Here is a 25962-nt window from a genome sequence, read left to right as displayed (position 1 = left end):
TTTATCACTACTGAAGATTTAACACTATACTACACTAACCTTGTCGTGTATTGGGTTTGGTATTTGTTCAAATACGTCGATCGCGTTCCAAAAACATTTCTTGGGGCCGCCATTTCCAACTTCCGGTAATGGCAGCTCCCAGAAACACGTGCACGCTCAATGTTTATGGAACGCGATCGACGTGTTTCTGACTAATTCCAAACCCAATAAACGACAAGGTTTGTGTAGTATAGTGTTTTTTAAGTCTTCAGTAGTGATAGCTGCAAAATTGTAGCGCTACGGTGAGGCGGTCGGTGAGTTTTGGTTTTTGCGACCTCGCTCACCAGTAGAGCTACAATGCCGAAGGCCTGTAGCATACAAAATAAGCGAGCGGCATTTTCATGTAACATCCCATATATTTACTGCATTTGGTCATACTGATTTATCACTACTGAAGATTAAACACTATACTACACTAACCTTGTCGTGTATGAGTTTGGTATTTGTTCAAATACGTCGATCGCGTTCCAAAAACATTTCTTGGAGCCGCCATTACCAACTTCCGGTAATGGCGGCTCCCAGAAACAGGCTCAATGTTTATGGAACGCGATCGACGTGTCTGTGCTAATACAAACCCCATAAACGACAAGGTTAGTGTAGTATAGTGTTTAGTCTTCAGTAGTGATAAATCGGTACGACCAAATGCAGTAAATATGTGGGATTTACATGAAAATGCCGCGCCATGTGTGACGCGCTTATTTTGTATGCTACAGGGCCTTCGGCATTGTAGCTCTACTGGTGAGCGAGGTCGCAAAAACCAAAACTCACCGACCGCCTCACCGTAGAGCTACAATTTTGCAGCTACAGTAGTGATAAATCGGTACGACCAAATGCAGTAACTATGTAGCATTTCACATCAACACGCATGTCCAGTGGGATGGCTTCGCTTATTTTATACTCCTTGGGCCATCGGCATTGTAGCGCTACTGGTGAGCGAAGTCGCAAAAACCCAAAAATCACCGACCGCCTCACCGTAGCGCTACAATTTTGCAGCTAGGTACCCTTTTTTAACCAACATGCAACAAACAACAGTGGCACATGGTCAATGGATGTACCATGCATGGTCTATCTATTAAAGTTTCTATACGTACTTTAAGGATGAATAATTGCGCTACGTGCACTTCTGTTGATGTTTTGATGTCTCAGCTGGAGAACGTACCAGACATCAGAGCAAGAGAGACGAGAAACGTCAGATATATGTCGGGACGTGTTTACAATCTGACGAACAACCCGGAAGTAAAACGGGAATCTCCCTAAGCCTCGTTTTCATAAAATTTCTGCGCATGCTCAGTATCATTAGTGTACATGTTCCCATGGTGCATCGCGTACGTAACACCAAGTGAACCACAAGTAGCTACCTGCAGAACTTTGGAAAAAAATCCCTGAAACGTCTCCGCTTGAAAACTATAAGAGTTTCAACGGACGTTGCACAGAATTGCTTTGTTTCGCATACTTCTGGAGGTTTTACAAGCGCCTGGCAGCCACTGGGAGTCCCGAAGATCCCCGGCCTAGCTTCAAGATGGCTGCGTCCCTGTACTGCTGCTGAATTTGCCCAGGTTTGTTTCGCCTGCACTTCAAATCGATTGACACTTGTTGTTCCCGTGTTTGTGTGTACTCTGATGGTAAACCTTTTAATTCTGCTTCTTATGTCGACACTCTCTAATATTTCTGTTCTGCGAGTAAGTGAAAGACTGCGTTTTAACTTGCATCAATTTTCGTGGTTGCTGGTACTAGTTTAATAGATACAACTACTTGTCAATATCATGTACAAAACAATTTATTATTATTCATGTACAAAGGCCAGTAATTAAATAAACTGTATTGTGTTTTTAATTTGACTTTGTATTTTCCTTTCCACATCAGATAAAGACTGTCTGCACGTTATGTTCAAGTGAACTTACACTTGGAAATCCGAAGAATTCACGTACAAAGGTTGTTAGTGGTAACTTCTTCAAAAACTTCATAAAACGCAATTTAAAAATAACAACAACGCAAGTTTAATCGGATGGACTGACTCGCCTGAGGGTCACCATTTGTGCTAGGTGTACATCAGGATTAGGCTTGGACCTAAAGAACTCTCGCAATCATGCCACCGGCACGAGGAGTGAAGAAACCCAAGGAGGTGGACAAAAGTGACCACAGGGTGCTGGCCAACAGATACCGAGTGGAGAAGAAACTCGGCAGCGGCAATTTTGGCACAGCATTCTTAGTCTTTGATATGAAAGCCAAGAAAGGCGATGAGGAAAAGTAAGTGTAACCATAAACATTGGAGAAGTATAGTCTACGGTTGATCTTTTTTTTGGCAGGAGTTAGGCTTTGTGCCATAGTGGACACAGACTGCATTTTTCATTTATCACTTGTAACTTGGGGAGTCGTTAGGATTAGGGATTGTAGGGAGTAGAGACCACTCTGATAAAACCTTTCTTGTTCACATTAAAATCATAAATGTGTCTTTAATAATCCATACTCATATCCTTGTTGTAAGTCAATGTTTTTCAATACACATACACATGTGTTTTAACGTTTGTGTCATGCTGGCATTGATGACAAAATGGCCTACAAATTTTAGTGTCCACTGTGATCAACACCCTTCTATGCCTTCTCGGTCATTTGCTTTCAGAATGTCCATACTTTGTTTCCAAGATCATGAATCAGGCGATAAAGGCTCATTCTAGACAGTCTTTGATACATTTCTCCTTCTTCCAAATTAGATTACAAACAGTGTGTGATTGCTAGAAAACATGAGTTTGGAAATACAAAATGTATGTTGGTTTCTATAGTACAGTAGAGGCTTTTCTTTTTAGGCTATGGTCAGACAATACTTGTAGTATAGAACTAACATTAGTTTGGAAAATTAACTCCCTCATGAGAAAAATTAAAATCCATTGCCTCTACTGTCTTACCCATAAATCAAATCTGAGGAATGTCTTATCGCCTGCCATGCCTTACAGTGCCTTTTATTTGAACTTTTCGTGACCTATGTGTTCGAGATTATCAGTCATATGTTACTACTATTAGGTTATGTTTACAATTGATGCCATAGTGTGTGAACGCCTTTCTATTGTTTTGCTACACCAAGCATAATAAAACATAAACATTTACTAATTTCATTTGTCTTCCTTATCACAGCAAAGTATTGAAAGAGATAGCAGTTGGTGAGCTTGCCCCAGATGAAACTGTTGATGCCGTCCATGAAGCCAAACTGCTGTCAAGACTTAAAAATCCTGGTATCGTGAAATTCCACGACAGTTTCCTAGATGGTGAATTCTTCTGCCTTATTACAGAATTTTGTGAGGTAAGGCCGCCTTCAGTTTGCCATTAAAAATAAAGTACATTGCTTGAAGCCATACAGTTTAACTGTTATTTCCTTATTTCTACCACTTCCAATATTTGTTCTTCACACGATCAATATAGGAGCATGGTATTTATCCCACAGCATCTGTTAGTATCTGGTCAACTTTGTAAACACCAGCAATGAAAGACCTGTCCAGTTTCACTTCTTATGTATCCCATGAAACATATTTGAAATATTTGACCATTTGATGACCAGTGTGAACACACACAGTACATAGAAATGCAAAGATTTATTTTATGTATTGATATTAAGACATAATCATTCATAATGTGGTAAATAAATAACATGAAATTTATTGACTACAACTGATAATGTAAGTATTTGTCATAGGAGATCTTTTCAAAAATCAATATTTTCAGGTTCATTTGACAAACTTCACCTTGTATACTACATGTAGTTACTTGTTACAACCTATTGTTTTTCTTCTGTATGGATTTTATGCTGATAGTGTTTAGAAGGGATAATGCAATTTCTAGGTACATGCAGACATCAGAAGGGATAATACAATTTCTGGGTAGACATCTATGATCATTATTCAGTTTGTTGACCCTACCTTATCAGTCAACATGTATGATTTGTAACATGCCAGTCCAACCATTCTGTCATAATGCTATATGTACACATCGTCACTGAACCCTTTCATGGTTAAAAGTATCAAACTGATATAACAACTTCTTCTATTGAACATTTATTAGAAAGTAAATGAAAATCATCTGAATCACAGAAATTGAGCAACAGTTTAAAAGTCACAAAGCTTTTTTAGATCACATGTCAGGTGAGTTGACAAAGTCAGCCTTACGGCAGCACTGCCTACTACCGTGTGTCTGCTGGCACAAAGAAGCTATGACTCCTAGGATGGGTACGTTTACCTCAAGATGTACATGTATAGGGTGGAGATAAACCAACGTTTGGGCATCTTAAGGCAGAACATGCCTTTTGGACAGATATTCGGACTCTCAAACTTTTACAATATTTATTTGGTCTTCCACTTGTGGTGCTTTGTTTTTGAAAATGAACAATTTAATTTTTCCTGTAGAGTGTAAGCAGGGTTGAATGTTGGCCATTTTGAATTTAATGTAAATGTCGTTAAATATGGGGTCATTTGTTGTATTCTTGCCTTTTAAGAGTTTAGGTATACTAGTATACTGAACAATTATGAATGAATTGAAGACAATTTTCTGTTCATGAAGAAGTTTTGGTTTTTGCAGCGACAAACGTATTTATTGGTTTAGCCAGTAACGTGAACATTCAGCACCCAATATTGAACACGTGATCTGCATTGTATAATGAAATGATATGGGAGGAGTGGACTTTGTATTCAAAATTGTTGTAAGGTGGTATACTACTACTGTATGTATCCTTGTCACATTCTTTGAAAGAAATAAGGTATTGTTTTACACAGGAGGTCTTTCAAATTGTGTTTCACAACACCCATGACGTTTGATCCCAAATTCATAAGCATAAGCAACAGAAAGTGCATATTAAATTGTGTGTCACTAATCATGATAATGCTATATTGTGATAGTTTATGTGCTCTAGGGTTTTATGTATTTCAAGTCTGATTGTCAATCACCAATTATGAGATTACTTGGTATTTGTCAAATCTATAAGTGTCGTACAGCAGCACAACCATAAACATTCCAGTGCTACCCCAATCACCAGAGCTGCTTTTACCTAGAGTGATATACATGTACACCATCCTCACCTGATATAATGATACATGTACGTTTTGGTCAAACCATAGTGGTTAAAGGGTTATTATTTGAAAGGGGCATAGTTGTTAAACCTCTCCTTTTTTGACCGTTTTTGTTATCAGGGAGAAATTAGCCCAACTGAATACAAACTCCATAATGCTGATGCATTCTGTATAAATGAGAGTGTACATTGTAGCCTCACTGTAAATTGCACCATGAAATTGCAATTGATTGAAGTGGCTGTTAGCTCATCCAATCTCTTTCCTGGAATATACCAGAAGTTTGATTCTCTTTCTCTGTACATTCTGTCGGCTACTGTAGCTGTGCTGCAGGCATATTTGTCAACCACTCTCATATAAGCTACATGTACTTTCCCGGTGATAAGAAAAACAGGAAAAAAGTCCAAAAGAGAAGATTTGTTCCTTTACAGCTTAAATCCTGTAAAATGACTATTTGCTAATTTGTTTTGTAAGGGCATTAAATGAAATATTACTGTGACTAGCATGAGGGCACCTTGCCTTGAAATCAGTCCATACATGTACATTCTTTACATGCTTTTGTTGACTGAGGTTGTGAGGCAGACGACCGCGCGTGTTCTCATAAATTCTGACCCATTTAGTGATGAGAAGTACATGTACACGTACTGCAGGTTCACGGTGAGATTCATCTTCACTTGCCAAGGTCTCTTATTTGGGCAGCTGGATGCTCCCCGATGCTCTCAGATAGTTAGTGGGAAGTAATGGACCCATGCGATAGGACAATGGGCGAGATCAAGTGGTATTTGTTCAATGAGAAATTTTGAAGCTCAGTACACCTGTTACCGGTACATGTTGCTGGACGCTTACATGTAGGCTTTCTTTGCATATTAGAGGGACAAAGTACACATGAATTGTAAATGTGAGCCTTGAATTAAATCTGAAATGTCAGTAAATATATTTTAATTTAGCCATAATGATACAAGTATTAGTTGCAGTCTGTAGATTATGTACTGTACTGCTGAAATCACTAATGTGTTCAAAAGGTGAAAACAAAGACCCTGCCGCCAGCACGTCTGACTGCAACTTTTTCCGGCTGTCAGCAAGACATGTCAACCAAAAACATGAACCCGCCACATTCAAAACATCGACGCGCGAAACAGAAAAGTTTGACTGCCCAGACCAAAAACATTAAACCACGCCCATCTTCCAAACGCCGACCACCGCACACTTACACTGTGCACTGTGTTTGAAGCGTGTTTGTGCACAGCTTTTCTCTTGATTTGCTTACTGGTTTACTAACTTGGTTCAAGTTCATGATTTGTGATCGTGTGAGTTGGGTGAACGCTTGGAATGCATTGCAATGTTTTGTGTTCTGTTTTCAAGTGAAACGTGTGAGTAGGATATGAACGCATTGAGTGGGGTGAACGCGATACAGGGAAGTTTCACCTGGCACTCACTGTAGCTGCACAGACTAAATAAAAACGCGTTTGATCGCTACGTAAACCTGACCTGGGCTGCCAAATTTTACACGATGAACTTTTACATATCATTTTATTTTTCGAAAATTTACCGACTTGAACCAATTCTCTGGTTTACTTCGTTCTGTGACACCCTAATGGCTCAAACGGAGATTTAGGAGTGGGAAGACAATCTTGCCCAAGTTACAGGATTTGATTGTCATGGAAATCTTACCGCGTGGTGGGGATAAAGTTACTGGCGATTTTTTCGTCATGCAGAGAGGTGGCGAAAAGTTCCGTTTCAGCGATCGTGGGTTACGAAATTTATGGCAACGCTTTGTATCAAGTGAAGTGTTAGATATCTCTCAAAGAAAAACAAAGAAAAAGAAAATGACGAATATGGCAATAGTGAAGAAGATGTCTCAACCAGTGCCGTCGCACGATGTGTGAGAAGCCGATGGTCAGTTTGGGAATAGACTTTTAAAAAACTGACGCCAGTAGCCTATGAGAAATTCACCGATGGGAATATTGCTAACTGTGATGAATATGTGAATTTTTTTCTGAACAACACTCAAACAAAATCCAGTTCTTTGATTTCCAGTTCTTGCATATTTCACAAAGTCCCATAGTCCATGATTACGAGCCATGCTTCTAGTTGAATCTCCCGCGGCGTGTCGATGTTCTGTTCGGGTAAATCCTGTTCATCGTCTCACAATTTTACAATTTTCCAAAGATGAACGACAGAATGTCCGCCGGCCGCGCCAGTCGACAGGACCACAATGTCTGAAAAACGTATGTGAAAGTGGTTGATCGTGAAATTTGAGGTCAAAATTGGAGGCGTGGTTTAACAGATTTGCTCTGGTGGGTAGAACTTTTCTATTTCGCGCCACGATCTTTTGAGTTTGGCGGGTCGATGTTTTCACTTGACAAGTTGAGTGACAGCTGGGAATATCTTGCGGTAAGACGCGCTGGCGGCTGGGCCTTTGTTTTGACGTTTTGAACACATCAGTGATTTCAGCAGTAGATTATTTCTCAACAGTGCGTACGTGGTGAGCCCAATATACCCGTAGTAGACTAGTGCAATGACACCACAATACGCCAAGTTGTAAAGTCACTGGCTGTGTCAAAGATTTCCTGGCAATATTACATACAGATTCTTATTTACAAGTTTTATTTGAATAATACCTGTACACATAGTCTCCATTAATAATTATGTCGTTGCATGTTGTTCTTTAGCTGTTCCATAATGTAGTGTTGTAAAAAATTTTAAGCACCATCGAGTACTGTACCATGATATAGTCAACTCCACTCAGCTAATACTATCTCACAGTCATGAGTTGGAATTTTGATGTTTTAGACTGAGTTTCTTCAGGAGTGATCATGTTTACATGTATATGTACATATTCACCTGAGCATGTAGTAAATTTGCAATCAGGTGCAACATTGTTGATTAAAAGTATGACGCTGTACATGTACAAAATGTAGGCGTCAGTACTTATCGTAGAAAGACACTGTCACAAAATCAACAAACTTATGATGTCCTCTTAACAGCTGACAAGAAACTAATGACAGAATATGCTGTGTAACTGTCGGCAGTTGTAAAGGTTCATGGCACTGCAAGTCGTAGATTTATTATTTCCAGCAAACGTATCCCGCTGACAGTATTCCTAATTGATCAGGAAGGAAGTGTTGCATTTTGGATATGAAAAAAGAGAGCTTTCACCTGCCTATGATATTACATGTAACAGTGGTGTATGTGTGTACTTTCAACCTACAAAAATTCTTCAAACAATATTGCATACACACGCTCAATTGCAAGTATAGAGACATTCAGATTTTGGAGAAATTTTAAATCTTTTGTGTAATTTATTTAAAACTTCACATTAAAATTTCCTTTTGAACACAGAATAGTGAAATCTCTGTATTTTGTTTCTTTTTATGTAATGTCACTTCCCTGTTGAAATTTAAAATATACTTATTGAAAAAGATGGCAAACTATATTACTTTGATTTCATAATTTGTATGAATTCAGGGCAAGGGACTTGATTAGTTCCACTAGAACTACTTCCCTGGTCCCCACCAGTAATGTTGACACATTTTTTCTGGTGAAATAAATCATTATCACTTATCACGTTATCACTTAAAAAATTCTTTCTTGAGAATGTAATCTTGTCTTGCCCATATTCTTAATACTAATTTTAATCAGTGGGAAATATAACACATGGTTTATTAAAACAAAAGTGCAAATATAGTAAAGCTTTTACAGTGTTTGATAAATTTCTCATTATGTCTGTAAATTAATAAAGCACGCTGTGTAGATGAATTGTTGCTGTAAAGTTCTTAATTTATCATAGAGCTATTCATGATATTGTGAACTACTCAGCAAATTGTATGATGTATATGTAATTACAATGTGACCTCAGTTGACCCTGGGTATTGTGAAAGGCCACAAACACCACACAAAGAACCCATTGAATAAGGTCATGACCCTGGATGACATTAGTCAATAGATTATATAGGTGAAAATTTCAGTTGTACCTTGACCGGTATATACCCTTTTGTGTTTAGCACATTATGTACTACATGAACATCTACACTGCTGCCTCAGAAATGCAGTGTTTAATTTCTGTTCTCTCTCATTCATGATTGATTTTAAAATTTAATTCAAATTTTACATGAGACTGCCAGATCAATGATTGGAAAATTAGAAATCAGCTGTCTGCAGGGAAAGCCAAAAATTATGTACTACAATACAGTGAAATAGCTCTATTCAACGTATGATTTATTAAATTATTCAAAATCGTTTTAAAACTTGTATTGATATCACTGGCAAATACAGTATCAATATTGGAAAAAATAGAAACAATTTTTTCGGTCATGTTTAGACATTTTTTTAATTTTTTTAACAAAGCATTCTGAGATAGAATGCTTAGCACTGATACAAAGAGACGGACATCAGGATACACTTGTAAAAGAAAATCAAACTTTTAGCCCCAGTGTTCATGTTTGGTTGATCTATACATCTGTTTATCTATCTGTCTGTCTAATCTGAAATTTATTTTATTGATTTCAAAACCTTTCTCTCTTTTCTTCTGCAGGGTGGTGACCTTGATGAAAGGATAACAAAGGCCAAGAAGCAAGGCAAATCATTTGAACAAAACCAAGTCATGGATTGGTTTGTACAGCTTGCATTAGCTGTAGACTACATGCATGGAAGGTAATATTGCAACGTCTATCATGTGGGGTTTTTTTTATTCAAGAATGTAATGTAATGTAGCTTTAATTGTATGAAAATGCAAAATATAAAATGAACTGAACCAAAAGCATTAAATCTTAGAAATTTTCTTCCTTTGTGTTTTCTTGATGCAGAATGATCTTTTTTGCATTTCTGAAAATATAGCCTGGTTGATGTGCTTATGAAAAGATAATAAAAATACATATTAGTATTGTACATGTATTCGCGACACACATAATATGCATACTAACCTTTAAAAATACAAGTTCATTTTAGTGGTACTCTTCAGTCTGTGGCCAGAAAATACATGACAGGACTGTATCTAAATATAAATACTGAAGATGGTAAAAGCATATAACTCCAGAACAGAAGTACTATACATGTATTTCTGGGAGTATAAAGAATATTGATTTGTTATGACTTCAAGTCTACAAAACTGTTTTATTTTCTTTCCAAACAGACGAGTCTTACACAGGGACTTGAAAACTAGGAACATCTTTTTAAAGAACAATATGTGCAAGATAGGAGACTTTGGTATCTCCAGGGTTTTGATGGGCACCACAGATATGGCTAGTACTTTCACAGGCACTCCCTACTACATGAGTCCAGAGGTACTCAAACACGAAGGCTATAATTCCAAATCAGACGTTTGGTAAGCTTATCTAGTTGCTTTCACTGTGGCTATAGTAATGCTGAAAGACGAGTGAATCGTTTGGATATTTTTGAATTTCCACAATGCATGCATCACATCTTCATTCTCAGTGTGCAATTACACCAGCAGATTTTTCATCTATCAAAACAGTGCTGAAAATAGTGGGACTTAATGCACGTTTAGGAAAATCTTTTAAACTGTTCATCCCCAATTCCCTGTGAACAGATCCACAATCAGCATTGATAACAATGGATTTGGGCCAAACCATGGCAGTGAAAGGGTTAAAGAGTAGTGCAAGATGATCATTTAGCCAGATGAGTGTTGACAGTGTGTAGATAAATGGTACATATGAGGATGTTTTTTGAAAAATACCTGACATTTAAGAACTATTAATACAATTGTCCATCATCACCTCATGCCTTTCTCCCAATAGATAAGAGATTTTTCACTGAATTGCTGTGTACGATGAATGAACTCTTGATAGAAAAAGGAATATAAGACAGTTATTGATAGGATGAAAGTTTAATTCCCTGCATGATTTCTCATATGTAGGTCTGTTTTTCATACATTTTTCTTCTTCAGGTCAATAGCATGTATTTTGTACGAACTGTGCGCCTTGGAGCATGCATTTGAAGGACAATCACTCATGGGTGTCATGTATAAAATTGTTGAGGGCAAGATTCCCAAGGTACCAGACAAGTACGACAAGAACATACAAGCAGTATTAGAAAAGTAAGTCTCTACAAATATACATGTATACCTTAGAGTCAAAATTCTTCTGAATTCTGAAATCAGTGCTTTCATGTTGCAAGGATGGTTTTACATGAATGTAGATACATGTATTGTTATTCAATGAGAGAGAAGAGAGAAGTCAAGTTTGCATTTTGATGTTCATCACAACTTCAATCTTAGAGATGTATGTAATGTATGTGATCATAGTACCTAGCAAATGTGCAATGGTACACAATAAAAAAGATATGTTGTAGTGTTTTTCCCATTTTTGAAATCCCTGTTAACATACTGAATATGTCTTCCGCCATTTTCTCAGAGTGTTGACCAAAGATCCGTCAGACAGACCATCAGCTGCAGAAATATTGAAGATGCCATTTGTCAACAGACACATGGAGGTGTGTAGTATAAATCCTCTTTTCACTAGTTGATAAGTGCAGCATTACATATAGCTTAGAATGAGATTGATCACTCACCTCCCTGGTAGGCTGGGAGTGTTAGAACACTAGTGTGTGATCTGTTTGTTCCCAAACTCTGTATTATCATAAATGCAAAGTATATTTTCGTCTGATGAATCCTAATTGGTCATTCGCTGACACTGGCCCAGAGTCATGTGTATTATGTAGCGAATGGGTGGTCACGTACTGTAAAACTGAAACTACAACGTGGGCAGACGACACGCTTTAAAGGGAATGGGCCTTGTATAATCCCCTGTAGGTGACAAATATTTGACAATGGACCAAAGCACACATCTGATATGACTATTTCTACTAATGTGTGTCAAGAAATACATGCCCATGTACAGTTGCAAGAAAAAACTTTCACAGTCACTGCAAACATTACAAACATGTTTGGCAAAAACACTTTAGAGGATGAATTTTGTCTATATCATTAACCCTTTGAACCTGACTCAGACAAAAATTTACATTGTAAATAACATATAAACATAGCATTTAATTGGTAAATTGTTTGAAATTAAAGACATACATACATACATACATACATACATACATACCTACATACATACATACATACATACATACATACATACACCATACATACATACATACATACATACAAACATACATACATACATACCTACATATATATATATATATATATATATATATATATATATATATATATATATATATATATATATATATATATATATATATATATATCAGAAGCTAAATAATTTTCAAATCCTCTGACAGAAAATGAAGAATAGGATGACAGAGATCAGAGAGCATCGAGATGTGGATGCAGAAGACCGAGAACAACAACAGCAGCAAATATATGCACTGACACGGGAGAAAACACATTTACAGGATCTGCAGGAAGAATCTCTGAAAAGAATGACTCCCAGGGAGAGAATGAGACTTCGCAAAATGAGAGAAGCTGACGAAAAGGCAAAGGAACTAACGTAAGTTCAATGTCAGGGTGTCCCCAGTGAGTCTTTCATCAAAATTCATGTTTGATAATGACAGTGAGAGGATATAATTTTCAGACCACACTCTGCTCGAAATGTTATACCTAGATCATACATGCATGTGTCCGGTATGTCCACTTCACCGAAAGGGAATCCTCCCACGTGCATTTTTCTTTCTTTCACTCAAAGTATGAAAGTTAAGTGGATTGCTCATTAGAACGTGATCTTCCATAAATTTACACTTGGCAAGTGCACCTCTTCAGCTTCCAACTTTATGAGTGATACACGCATTTTACCAATTATTACCACCCTAAAAATATTCAAAAGCTGTTTGTCAATTTTTGCTGTCTGTAGTCATCTGTTTTCAAATAGCTTCCCAGATACATTTCCTGTCATATGAACCACATCATGTAAGATGGTGCAAGTACTATCAGATTTAGCTTACATGCTGATGTGACCTTTGACCTCTGTACCCACACTGTGTCTTCACTCTTTCCCTACTTTTTATCAATTTTGCCAGGCACCACACAAGGGCCAACCTGGCTGAGAACATCTACCGGAAAGCAGTACTACAAGGCACCATGGGCTCCTACAACAGACCAGCATGGCAAGGAGGAAGGGGCGAGGTAAGGCAGCGGGATAGTATCAGGGGTATTTGTTACCCCATACATTACATCTGTTTGTCCATAGTGTCTCTGCCTATCAAAATTCCCAGACATGAAAGGATGTGGCTCTAGTTTACTTTTTCTCATACTTGTTGTACCATTTGCCGACATTTGTTGTCATTAATTTGATTAAAGATGGACTCCTGGTGATTTAATGAAAGTCTGGAATCACTAAGCCTACCACATCTCTGCGATTGTTGATGACTTTCATTTCAGTGTATCAATGATGATCAAGAACATTCATCATGTGTTGTTTGTATTACAGAGATATTTCCAATGTTTTATATGGTACTTTCTGCAAATGTCTTTTTCTGTGCTGTTATTTACAGATCCACATAAATTAACTCATAAATGCCAATGCCCAAAATTATGAGACACAATGTGCAAAAAACGCTCATTTTTACGGACAGTATTCCAGTACTTTACAAACAAAAGTTAGAAGCTGCCTAACACAGCTACAGTGTATCAATGTTACCTATGTATCTGGAAACCTGTAATTTAACCCATTAACCCCAATTTCCTCATGTAAAGGTCAAACTTAACAGTTAAAAACAATATAATTGGGCAAAACCATTGTGGTGACAGGGTTGAGTAAAGCCAATTTTCATACTCTCACACTGTAAATGTACAGTACCCCTTCTTGTTCATCTGATTTGTGTTATTTTTTCTGCTATCGTTCTGTACAGGGCCATCCATTTGAACATACTGGTGAAGGCACCGTGGTATATGTCCAGGAAGGCAGGTACGTGGACCAGTACCCAGATGAAGAGGACGATTACTCTGGCACCATGTTGTATGAGAGAGAAGACTTGGGTACTGTGTACCAACGCCAGCTGGAAGAAATGGGAACTATACAGGGACAAAGCGACATGTCATCAACATTGCAACCTGGTAGGTTAACATACACAGTCTGGTTGCTTTATGTGTTCGCTGATATGTTTCAAGAAAATAAAAAGACATTCTGTATCAATAAGTGTACATCAGTGTGAAGATTTTCATCACATATTTTACTTCGGCAACTTTTTGTGAAAATAGCACTAGTACCATATTCTTTCAAATCGCAAATTGTACATATACATGTATGTATGTATGTATGTATGTATATGTTTGTGGTAGGAGATTCATACACATTGACATTGTACAGTGTATAGTGTATATTGAACTTTGAAGTATAGTTGTCAAAATGCCAATGACCACTAACTATGGAAACAAGTGGTTTAAGTAGTAGTGGAAGTAGTTATAATAGTAGCAGTAGTAGTAATAATAGGAGTGATAATAGTTACAGTAGTATCAGTATCAGTTATAATAGTAGCGGTAGTAGTCATAGGAGTATCGGTAGTAGTTTATAATAGTAGCGGTCATACATGTAGTTATGGTAGAACTTATCGTACTTATGGAAATGAACCCTAGATATTATTAAACAAATTAAAGTTTGGGGAATGTATGCTCGAACAATTATTGATACACATACCGGGTATTTGTAACTATGTGCACAAGTCAAAATCTAACAATATATTTTTATCTGACTACCCAACTGTGCTTTTCTTTTGCTTTGCCCCGGTGTACGTCCCTAACAATTTCTAGGTGGTCTTTCTCCTGCCACAACACTTAACCCTGACGACAGGCCCATCTCTCCCATGCGTGACATCTCCATATATGACCTCCCTAGCACTAATGGGAACAACCAAGCAGATCTTGGTAAGACTTAGTCACCACAGCACTTAGATTCGCTAACCCTGCTCACTTCCATCAGTAAGCATACATACATGTACCCAACCATTACCTACCCTATTGCAAAGACTGCAAAGCATTCCAGCAACTGTTACATTTCTTCTCCAGACATTAAAGCAAAGCATTTCACATTCCTGTATAAACTTTTAGCTTAAAACTTTCTTTAATAATTATTGTACTAATTTTACATTTTTAAGTTAACAGATTTAAAGTTAAGAAATTCATATCCTTGTATCCAATAAAAGTATGATTTCTTTAAAGTTCACATACTCACCACTATATCAGAAGTACTGCAATTTGATAAAAAACTTATAAGGTCTATATTAATGACAGTAGCTATAGATAATGATATTTATTTGTTTGTTTGTTTGTTTGCTATATATTAGTTTTTATCTATTGGTTTGTTCTGTTCGACAAACAAGTGTCTTGGTTACTGCCAAAGCTCTTGAACAGTGTGCTCGATTGGCCAATTTTAAGCACCACTGACTTAAAGGGATATAGTCGTCGGAACTGCGCCTGTGCGAGTTTCTTGTTTACAAACAATGTATTTAGTGCACGATATCAAGATGCACCTCATCATCATAGCTGAAACATTTAAATTATATGATGATAGATTATGACAGACATGTTTTAACTGTCATCAATCACCATTGTGCCTTGGATACATTGTTGCCATGGGTCGTATGGGTCCCATACGACCTTTGAGCGCAGTTCCGACGACTATATCCCTTTAAGAGTTCTCTTTTTTGTCTCAAGAAAATTGTACGCATTACATGTATTAGTATAGGGCTTACTAACAAGAAAATTTCCAAATTTACATGTTACTCAAAGAGTTTGGAGAATTTAAGAGCTACAGGGTACACAGCATTTTCTCTTTTAAACGGCCCAAAGTCGGTCAGTCAACTCGGACTTGTTTGTACATTTTTGTATGTCCATACATATTCGTGTTGTGTACATTACATGTATGTACAATGTCAAGGTGAATTTTTCATGTATATCAAGAGAACAACCAGTTGAGACTAAAATTAATTTCACATCTACTGTGCCATAATGTTGTACATTTTCAAATGCATAATTTTTAGTCCCTGCGGAAGAAGTCCAGCGGGGACTTATAGATTGGGTCCCCTCCGTGCGTCCGTCCGTGCGTCCGTCCGTCCGTCATCAACAGTTTCTCAGACACTGCTGAACTAATTTTGTTCAAACTTGGCACAAAGGCATAGCACTATGACCTACAGATGCACATCGATTTATTTTGCGATACGATTCAATATGGCCGCAAGGTGGCCATATTTTTGCGATTTTTCATGTTTTTGAATATTAACTCAAACATCTGTGAATTGATTTTGTTCAAACTTGAGACAAAGGAAAGCACTATGATCTACATGTGCATGTCAATTTATTTAGTGATACGATCGAATATGGCTGCGAGGCGGCCATTTCTTTGCGATTTTTCATGTCTTTGAACCATAACTCAAACATCCATGTACTGATTTTGTTCAAACTTGGCACAAAGGCAAAGCACTATGACCTTGATATGCACGTCAAGTTATTTTGCGAAATGATCGAATATGGCCGTGAGGCAGCCACATTTTTTGCGATTTTTTCATGTCATTGAACCATAACTCAAACATCCATGAACTGATATGTTCAAACTTGGCACAAAGGCAAAGCACTATGACCTACATATGCATGTAAAGTTATTTTGCGAAAAGTTTGAATATGGCCGCAAGGTGGTCATTTTTTTTGCAATTTTTTTATGTCTTTGAACCATAAATCAAACATCTGTGAACTGATTTTGTTCGAAATGGGTCATTCATTGAACATTCCACAAATAACATTAGTTTGCAAATCATAGGCCTCATGCAATTTGCATCAAGGTCATTCCACAGCAACCAAGACACCAAAGATTATAACCAAGCAGACAAGCGGGGACTGTGTCATCAACGATGACTTGTCTATTTTAGGATCTCACTGACAGATAGAGAAATGTGCAAAGTTTATAATCATTTTGCTGTCACGCAATCTGTATCAGAATTGTAGTAGTCTGAGAATAGACTGAAAGATCCAGTTATGTGCAAGTGATCTACCATGTCTGACCCTAACATTGACTGAAGGCACATCGTGGATATATCTGTTGCAAAAAAGCGTAATACACCGCAGAGTTTGTTGACAGTATACAGGAAAAATTAGATCACCCAGATGTCTCATGACATGTCAAAGTTACATGATCACTTTGTTAGTATGTATCTGAGTGACATAATTGTATCAATCAGGCTAAACGTTATTTTCCATGTTTGAGGTGTGTGCTTTGTCATTTGTGGGCAGTACTTTATTTCTGTAAGTTTACTGCAGCAGTCTACTCTGTGCCTTCAATAATGGCTTGAGTCGGAAACAGAAGCACCTGCTCGCAACCAAATCTTGCAGTCTATTACAACATGTAGATAATATACATACATGTCATCATCTATATTTTCACATTCATACATTTACCTTTGTTACTCACTGCTGTTTTCTGGACAAATTACCATCTTTTTACCTCTGTGCACACTTTTTTCACAAGTTTAACCCTTTCAACTCCAAAATTTGGTTCATCCGCCCATTGTTTTTCAATGGAGTGGTTGGAATCATAATACAGAAATACAGGAGTGAAAGGGTTAATGCCTTTTTCTGCACTGCAGGACCCTCAGATTTTTCCGCCACCTACACTGTCCACAAAGGCGACAGCCAACTAACCTCTCATAGCAAAGTCAATGGTGAAGATCATAGCACAGCTGAAAGTGGTAAGCCAGCTGAAACAAGGGTGTGTAGTTGGTGGCTAAGTTACCGATCTCTTTGGGATGGTGTGCTTTGCATGAGAGTGTGTCTACTATCTGCAGTGCCAAAAAAACTTGCCTTGATTTTGAGATATCATTCAGCTTGCTTTGATCATGGCACTTGCAGCATTTATGATAAGCTGCCATATTTGGCGCATTAACTTCACTGACCTTTGACCTAAGGTGTTACAGATACTAACCAGCATGACCATTGTTCAGGTTTCCATGGCGGCATTCCATTTTTGTTGATTTCATAGTTTACTAAAACATGTTACGTTTTCAGGTCAAGCCTGACAAGTGTCCAACAGCATAGCATGGTGGCTTACTAATTCACTGTTTTCAGGTGCTCCAGCTTCATTACATGAAATCCTTCCAGGGTTTAAGGTATTTCATGCATTGAGGAAACTTTGAACTCTGTCCTTTTGAAATAAAGAATAAAAACCAGGGGTCACCATGCAAAATTGTACACTACGGAAACAGATACCCAATATTTACTGACACTGGAAATTCAAAATTGACGCAATCCCTATGTTTATGGCATATTTCAATTTAGAGAAATAAAATTTTTGGGTCTCACAAAAATAAGATAGTGAAAATTTGTTACGCCATGAGGTTAAAAATGAGCCCACACTAGTGGTAGACCAAAAAAGTACTGTAAAAGTTTGAGAATCTAAATATCTGTCCCTCGAATGGCATTCTACCTTTAGTAGACACCTGTATTACCTCATGCTTCATCTTATACAGTATTCTTAATCTATGACTGCCTGAGGGCGTACATGTATTTACTGTTCTATGGAGTATTTAAAATGACATTGGTGCATTTAACTGCATGCTTTTAACTATTCTGTAAATCTTACAAATGCAAATTACAAAGTGAAGCAGCAATGTGCATATCACTGTTGTGTGACTTTTACTTCTCCAAGAAGCAACAAAAATAACATTTTCTTGAAGCTTCTATGTACCCTACCATTAAAGGTATGCTAAAGTTGAATTGGGCTTTTGAAGGTCAGCATTATATTGTGGAGACTGGCATACCGTACACGAGGTGATATGCACAGCATTTTACTTTGTAATTTGCATGCAAAATAAGTGAGGAAGTTTTCATAGTCAGTGTGGCAATGCTATCATCGATTGTGTGTGCTATAGAGAAAATCAATTTAATAGCTTCTACAGCAATGAGATAAGCTTTGCACTCGGTGCTTGCTATTCAGGGAACTTACCCTCATCAAAGTTTTTGCCTTTCTTCATTTTCACTTTTCAGGCGGTCTTAGAACTGACAAAGATGGAAGCTGTTCCTCCTAAAAATAATTTCCTAAAAATTTGTTTGCAAAAACCTTGGTAATTGATAACACATACATTTATACTGGAAGATATGAAAGACAAGGTGATACCTCTGCATTTTTGACCAGTGGTTCTGTCATTTCCTTGTCTCCTATTGTCTCTATAGTACACATGATAAGGCTCAAAGATACAGAAATACTTGACCATATCTTCATATACTTATTTTGTATGCAAGAAATACATGATGAAATACACGATTCTATGTCTCACGAAGATCATTTGCACACAGTGTCTGCTCATCAACAGCACCCCCATACATCCATTTATGCATGAACATTAGTCTCATGAGAGTGAAAGTATGATATTTTTTGTAACTTAGTTACAACTTTCAATTTGTTTCTTTTCTTAATTTGTATCTACATAAATACTGTACTTTATAAAATCAGTCTGTCATAATTACAGCCATTCTGACCACATGACTACGTGTTCATTTGCTGTTCCATCAGGATTTTTTTTCTCCGTAGATTTATTCCAGATATGTATGTCTCCAAGCATGGAGGGGCAAAGACATATCTTTAATTGAACTAATTGAGTTTCTTCCTTCCCCTACAGCACCTACATCCTATGCTTCTTATGATGACCGGCCAATCAGACCTGCTACAGGTAAATAGATTTAGATCTATTGCATTTTGGGAAAAAATGATTCACAATTTTTTTTCAATTACATCGTATAGTGCATCAAAACTAATATAAATGCAAGACTGTCCTTTGTGTTCTGCAAAGACCAAAACAAGTTCCCCTACAGTATATCGTACTGAGACTTGTGAGGCAAAACATTGGATGGAGTTCATGGCTAAAGTTTTAAAATAAAGATCAGCTGTTTAGGCCATATGTTATCAACATGTATCAAAACTTACTGAGTCAATTCAAGTTGTTAAATGCAATATCACTTAAACTATTGGCAGGAGTTAGCAAATCTTGAAACTGATGGTCCAGAATCAATATCGACATAAATCTGGTGGTCCTGCAACCTTGCTGGTGGTACTGCTTTCTTTCTCAATCAGAGTGTCATTATTATATCCCATTATGCACTGTCCGATCAAACCATTGACAGCAACACATGGGGGTCTTTAGCAAAAAGTTGGTTGTCCCAGACCTCAGATTGCTCACCCCTGCAAATTGGTATTAGTTATCTTGTTCGTCAAAACACATACATCATCCATGTAGACATAGAATTATGCACCTTCACTGTACTAAAATATTGATGCAAATGCCATTTTGTTTATCATATTAGTGATGTTCATGTACATTATCCTATGGGCTTGTGTAATGTTTAATATCAGTTTAATATCATTGTGATAACCAGTGGTTCTAGTGCAATGTTCTACAGACTCAATACGTCCAAAAGATGACCGGATGGCAGTACAAGAAAACCCCACGTGTACAAACATAAACAGATATGCTCCTAATTCTATGAACATTTTTGCTCATGGTTTTATTTGTACCATGGTCAATTACAGGAAATGCATGATTGATGTGCACAGAACTGCATGTACATCAAACATCATATAATGTTTGGATTGTATCATCTGATGATAAGGCTCTGTCTCCTCTTACAGCTCCATTTGGCACCGGTACTTACGACGACCGTCCAATCACGCCCATGAAGAAAACTATCGATTGGAATGATCCCAATATCCAAAATGCCGTCCCACCTGGTTTGAAACCAAACAAACCAAGGAACCAACAACCAGTAAAGAAAGAACCACAAAACAAACCAACACCAAAGACGCAGAAACCAGCAGCAGCAAAGAATCTGCCCAAGCAACCTGTTGCCAGGCAACCTGTTGCCAGGCAACCGGAGAACAAACAAGTCGAAGAAGATCTACCAGTATTTGGGGCAGACCCAAATGACATCCTTAAAGAAATTCCAGAGGAAATCCAAATTCCAGAGGAAATCCTTCGAGAGGTGCCGGCAGACGCAGATGCTGCCGAAACCTTCTACTCACAGCATGAAGATTTTGAATCTGAAGGCGATGTAAGTGTGTTAAACGGTGTTGAATAATTAAAATTTTTGAGAATAATACGAGTGTGCTAAATATAGGTTTAATAACATGAAAATTGATAATTTGAAGAGTAAATCTTACTGTATGTTGTTGATCTTGCCATTGTTCCCATGTACAGAAGAATACTATGGAGGGATTGGAGATGTTGAAGTGTGTTGCCCTTGTAATTGATGTGTATGGGTCAAGTCCTGACATGCTTTGATTCTGTGCACACTAGTGCTTCATATTTCTTTTCCTGACCAACACCCAAATTGAGTCGATTTGAGAACTTCATGACTTTTTTGTCAGCCCTAAAACCAGACCTGTACTTTGATGTATAAAAATGTTCTTGCATTAAAGATACATGTAACTGACCGTAGCCAGTGGCATGTCATTTCAGCCTAGAGGGTACACTCCTCAATGACAGTGAATTGGAAATAGAAGTGTGATTACAATCCTGTGTCGGTCACTCTTGCTGTTTCTCACAAATAATGAATTCATGAAACAGTCAGAATGCTCAACGTCACCATCGTATGTTTCTGATAAGTGATTACTTTCTGTTCGTCGTACTAGGATGATGAAGATGCCCTGATATTTGCCATGCAACAAGCCTTGGATCACACCAGTCCTGGTATGTTGGTTTGGTTTTTTTTGCGACATAGCACAATCAGAGGGTTTGTACTTCAAGTCGTTTCCGCAACTGTATCCATCCACATCAGCATTGTCAGAAATGGAAAAGATTGTTACGTGATATTTTCTGCTGAAAATATATACAAGCAACTCTGAGGAGGAATCCAATACTTAACCAAACTGGCATATTTATTTCGAAGGGTATGGAAACTGACTTTCCATCCTGTGTGTTCTTGAAGCAGAAAAGAGTTGCAATGCCAACTGTGAAACACGTCTCTTTTTCACAACTGCATGTATGTTAATGTATTACCCAAGTCTGTTACTATTCTTTTTCCTTTTATGCAGCGCAAGACACCGTTGCAGACGGTTCACTGGGGATTTTCTCACCGACTGTGAGGACCAGCAAAATCAAGAGTCTCAGAGCGTATCCTTTAAAAATTGACCTGATTCAAGAATTTACTAAGTTGATTTGACCTTGAAAGCATTGTGCTCCTTATCACAGCCATGTCCCTAATAGAAGCAGATATGTGAAAGACTCAAAAGTGAAAGACTTAGACATTTGCTCAAACTTTCCCCCATGAAACTGTAAACCATTCTCTTTCACACCCGTGATTAAAATTTGCATTACTGTGTGGATATCAGAGAGAAAAACAACTACCACAAATCTTCTTCTATTTTTAACTTAAAATGTGTGCAATTAAAGGTCTGGTGAAATCAACCTGTACTGCTGAGCTATTTAGCTTCCGGGTGACAATATTGTTACACTCGCAACAAAATTTCTACATAAAAGTATGCGCGAGTGCTATGTTTATATATTTCTATGTGCGGGGTCAATTCGGGGTCAATTTGCCAAACTTAGGCCACGCCCTTAGTTTGGTCATCGTTGGTACACTCTGACGTCACAACGCTGATCATTTACATCAAATAGCGGTCCCCACGCCACCCTTATCTCTGCCCCGTATCCGTTGACACAACAGTGTGTGATCAGTGCAACCATGGAGGTAGTACGTCTACGGGGCAAACTATGCTAGCCGTCCGTTTCTCGCAAGCAAACTCTCCCGCAAGTGCTACGTCTGATGCACAGTTAGTGTGGTTCGATATATAGCGGTGGCCGCGTGGTATGCATAGAAAAATAGTTAAAACTTCCTATTGCTCGACCAAAAGAATACTACAAGCGCCGTCTGCTTTGTTACATGTAAACGAAAACCACGGTCAATGAAGGTCGGCTTTGCTCGTTCACGTAAATCGTATCAGTAATGACTCTGTACCGGCAATGTACCGGTATATGATGCACACATGCATAAGAATAGCATGGGCAATCAACATCGACTTGTCAGACCACATTACGCAAATTCATGACTAGAAACAAGATAAAACAACCAGACGTACTTCGCTGTGCTTCGATTGCATTTTCGAACCAAAAAAAACATTTAGTGCCGGTAATTATCCCTTGTAAAAACCGGATCGACGACGGTATGAACTTCACGACGCCTTTGTGAAAGGCTATGGCAATTGACTGCGTTAAAAATTTTAGCGAATCAGAGCAGCCGATACATGTCGGGGATGTAAACGAACAAATCACAGAATACAATACATAGATTGTACATCTCATGATTGGATATATGGAGGACAAGAAGGAGACCTCGATTGAGCCGTAAGTTAAGCGATAAACCCGGAAGTAACTTAGCGAGAAAAGAGTATGTCATCTATCCCGTTAGTTACATTTTCTTTTCAATTTTAGAAAGATAATTGCCTTATTGTCTATGGAAGAGGGTAAAAGAAACGATCTGTGCATATTTCACACGGCGATCGTCCTGTTTTAGGCAGCGATTTTCCGCCGCCTGACGGCTAGCCGCTTTGATCAATCTGCAAAACTTCTAGTTTTGGCTGGCGAAACCGAATTTCATGTCGAAATATACAGCGTGGAGAATCGTTTTGATAGAATGTTCGCCACATTCAATTATTCATTTAGCGCATTTTGCAAGTGTTGCAAGCGTTAGCGTGAACAGAGTATGATACTAATTATGCAAGCGGAAACCCTGGAAGTTAAGCTTACTCCCCGTGGGGAGCTTACGAAGGTGTGAAATACTTACTTGCCATTATCAGTGTTATAAGATAGGACGTCAGGCAAACTTCGGAAAGCCGAAAAAAGTTGACTGGAGAGGGTTTGGGGACATGCCCACATTGCATTTTCCTTTTGCCATATTTAATAATCGCACATGCTAAACGACAAAAGAAATAAACATAACTGTTCTATAGACTATCAACAGTATTTCTGTGATTTTGCAACATGGGCATTTCACCAGACCTTTAATGATATTCACAAAACTGGTTTCGATATGACAGTACTCAAGCTGCAACGAAAATGTGTTGTAAGATACTTTGATTCTAAAACTCCGCCCCTGTGGCCCGTTCTCCTTGGCAATACGGTGTTTTGAATCGGATTCGAACTCACAAGATACAGTATCCGGTCACCTAGCAGAGAAACAACAGATAGTACCGCTCAGCCAAGTTCCCACTCTCAAAAAAGAGTGGTTCAATAACCGCCTAAGTTGTTACATTTTACTGACTGAGACCCCTCCACATGCTATAGAGTTCGCACTCACGCTTGCACACTCGCAATCACACTTCGCAGAGTCAAACTTTATCGAAGCAATGAATACACAGCTTAAACTGGGTGAAAGCCTGCCGTGGGGACAATTCTGTCCATCAGCAGAGCTATCAACCCAGGGTAGAAAGTATGGTGTTTTCAATCAGGTTCGAACTCATAACCTCCTAATAGTAATAACTTCATGTGTGACAACCTATGAATAGTGCGGTACTTCCCCAGTTCCTCTATACTGTAGCAGTTTCCACAATCAATTGCCAAAGCCCATGAGATTTTCCTTGACTATTTGTTCCAGTGAATGCGAACGAAAGCTTGGCAAGAAGGCTTTCAAACAAGCTTACGACTACCTGAAGCAGGCAAGGTTTGGGGAGGGCCATGGAGATCAGTCTGTGGATGAAGCCAAACTAATGGCAGGATTGAAGAAGTTCGTCAAGAACCCTAGTGACTGCTTTCTCATTGACCAGCTCCTCTTTTTAGAATACCAAGCTAACATGTAACCAGCGCCCTCTATGTCCATTTTTGCAACTGATTTGCCAGTTCTTGGTTATATTGTCGGACTTCAGAAAGTATACAGACCTCACTACTTTTTTGTCCATTTTAGAGTACGCAGAAATTTTCACATGAAATGTACGTCCATTTTGTCCAATTTTAATCGAAAAAGGAGGGTTGAAGTATTATTGACAGTTAGTTGAAAAAGTTCAAATGCCTTTTAAAGGAGAATGAAATTTTGAAAGTACATGTTACTGTTTCACTGACAGGCCAACAAATCTTCAACCATTTAGGAAAGTCACATTGTCGTCATTTTAGATAGACACAAATACATGTACACAAATTTAGTTTCTTTTCCATCTATTGCAGTCTCTTTTCGAATATCTACAAGAGTGCATTGTTGAAATTTCTTGTTTTTATTTTAATCCATCCTGAAACCATCCACTGAGTAGCCATTTTGTATATCTATAATGCTGAAAGAACAATAACACTAACCACAATTGTTACATAATAGTATTGATAACTGAACTATTGTATGAGCAGCCACATTGTTAATGGCTGCCAAGGACAGAAATTCAGACAAATTTTCTTTGTTCTTCACCTGTGTTTATGGATGCAGGTCACGTGATTTTTATGGTTTCCATAACAACAACATTGGCAACAAAGTTCCAATTTCTTGAGTCCTTTGTCTGAACTTTCCAAAAGTCATGAAGTTCAGACGATTTATTTGTTGCATAATAATGATTGTAATATCATTTTGAATCAGTCTTATTTTACCTGTAATACACTACTCCCTTTTAACTAGCAATATATGGCTTTAATTATCACATACTGGTAACCACACTGAATTCCTAACAAAGATTTTATGCTGTGCAAAAAGTTGATAAAAGCTTTCACATGGCAATAGATCAGGTTAAAACATTGGGTCAGTTTTCTTCTCAAAATTTGTTTCCCTGGTGGCAGTATTGTGCAATTGTATCACCGTCCATTTTGAAACCAATCCATCCACATTTCTCCCTGTTAGTTGCAGTGTGAAGACATCCACCCTAAAATACCTTGAACTTGAGAAAACTCCATCCAGTCATCACAACTCGTTTCTTTCATCAAGAATGCCTGTTGAATCTGTCCT

The 25962-nt window shown here is 37.9% G+C and overlaps 1 protein-coding gene across 3 annotated transcripts; it reads left to right on the top strand.

Annotated features, from left to right (window-relative positions):
- Positions 1 to 1337: 1337 nt before the first annotated feature.
- LOC139147467 (serine/threonine-protein kinase Nek11-like) lies at positions 1338 to 25962 on the top strand. Of its 3 annotated transcripts, XM_070718572.1 has the most exons (17): positions 1338 to 1595; positions 1903 to 2286; positions 3169 to 3334; positions 9622 to 9740; positions 10219 to 10410; positions 10993 to 11142; positions 11459 to 11537; positions 12357 to 12565; positions 13092 to 13197; positions 13923 to 14127; positions 14821 to 14934; positions 17646 to 17747; positions 19674 to 19724; positions 20681 to 21099; positions 21680 to 21737; positions 22082 to 22160; positions 24640 to 25030. In XM_070718572.1, exons 2-17 carry the CDS (start codon positions 2126 to 2128, stop codon positions 24839 to 24841), a joined length of 2412 nt encoding a protein of 803 aa, XP_070574673.1. In that variant the 5' UTR covers positions 1338 to 1595; positions 1903 to 2125; the 3' UTR covers positions 24842 to 25030. The 3 variants fall into 3 exon arrangements, with proteins under 3 accessions (XP_070574673.1, XP_070574674.1, XP_070574675.1); XM_070718573.1 differs by lacking the exon at positions 14821 to 14934 and having other exon boundaries at positions 24640 to 25962; XM_070718574.1 differs by lacking the exons at positions 14821 to 14934; positions 17646 to 17747.

Source organism: Ptychodera flava, chromosome 13 (genome assembly GCF_041260155.1).
Source record: "Ptychodera flava strain L36383 chromosome 13, AS_Pfla_20210202, whole genome shotgun sequence".
In the NCBI taxonomy this organism is placed as follows: Eukaryota; Metazoa; Hemichordata; class Enteropneusta; family Ptychoderidae; genus Ptychodera; species Ptychodera flava.
This window is presented reverse-complemented; position numbering and strand designations above follow the sequence as displayed.

Bases quoted from the DNA above. Each gene is read 5' to 3' on its own strand.
- LOC139147467 (XM_070718572.1), top strand. From the start codon at position 2,126: ATGCCACCGGCACGAGGAGTGAAGAAACCCAAGGAGGTGGACAAAAGT. The intron at 2,287-3,168 runs GTAAGTGTAACC...TCCTTATCACAG, and splicing joins AAGAAAGGCGATGAGGAAAA to CAAAGTATTGAAAGAGATAG. The intron at 10,411-10,992 runs GTAAGCTTATCT...TTTCTTCTTCAG, and splicing joins AATTCCAAATCAGACGTTTG to GTCAATAGCATGTATTTTGT.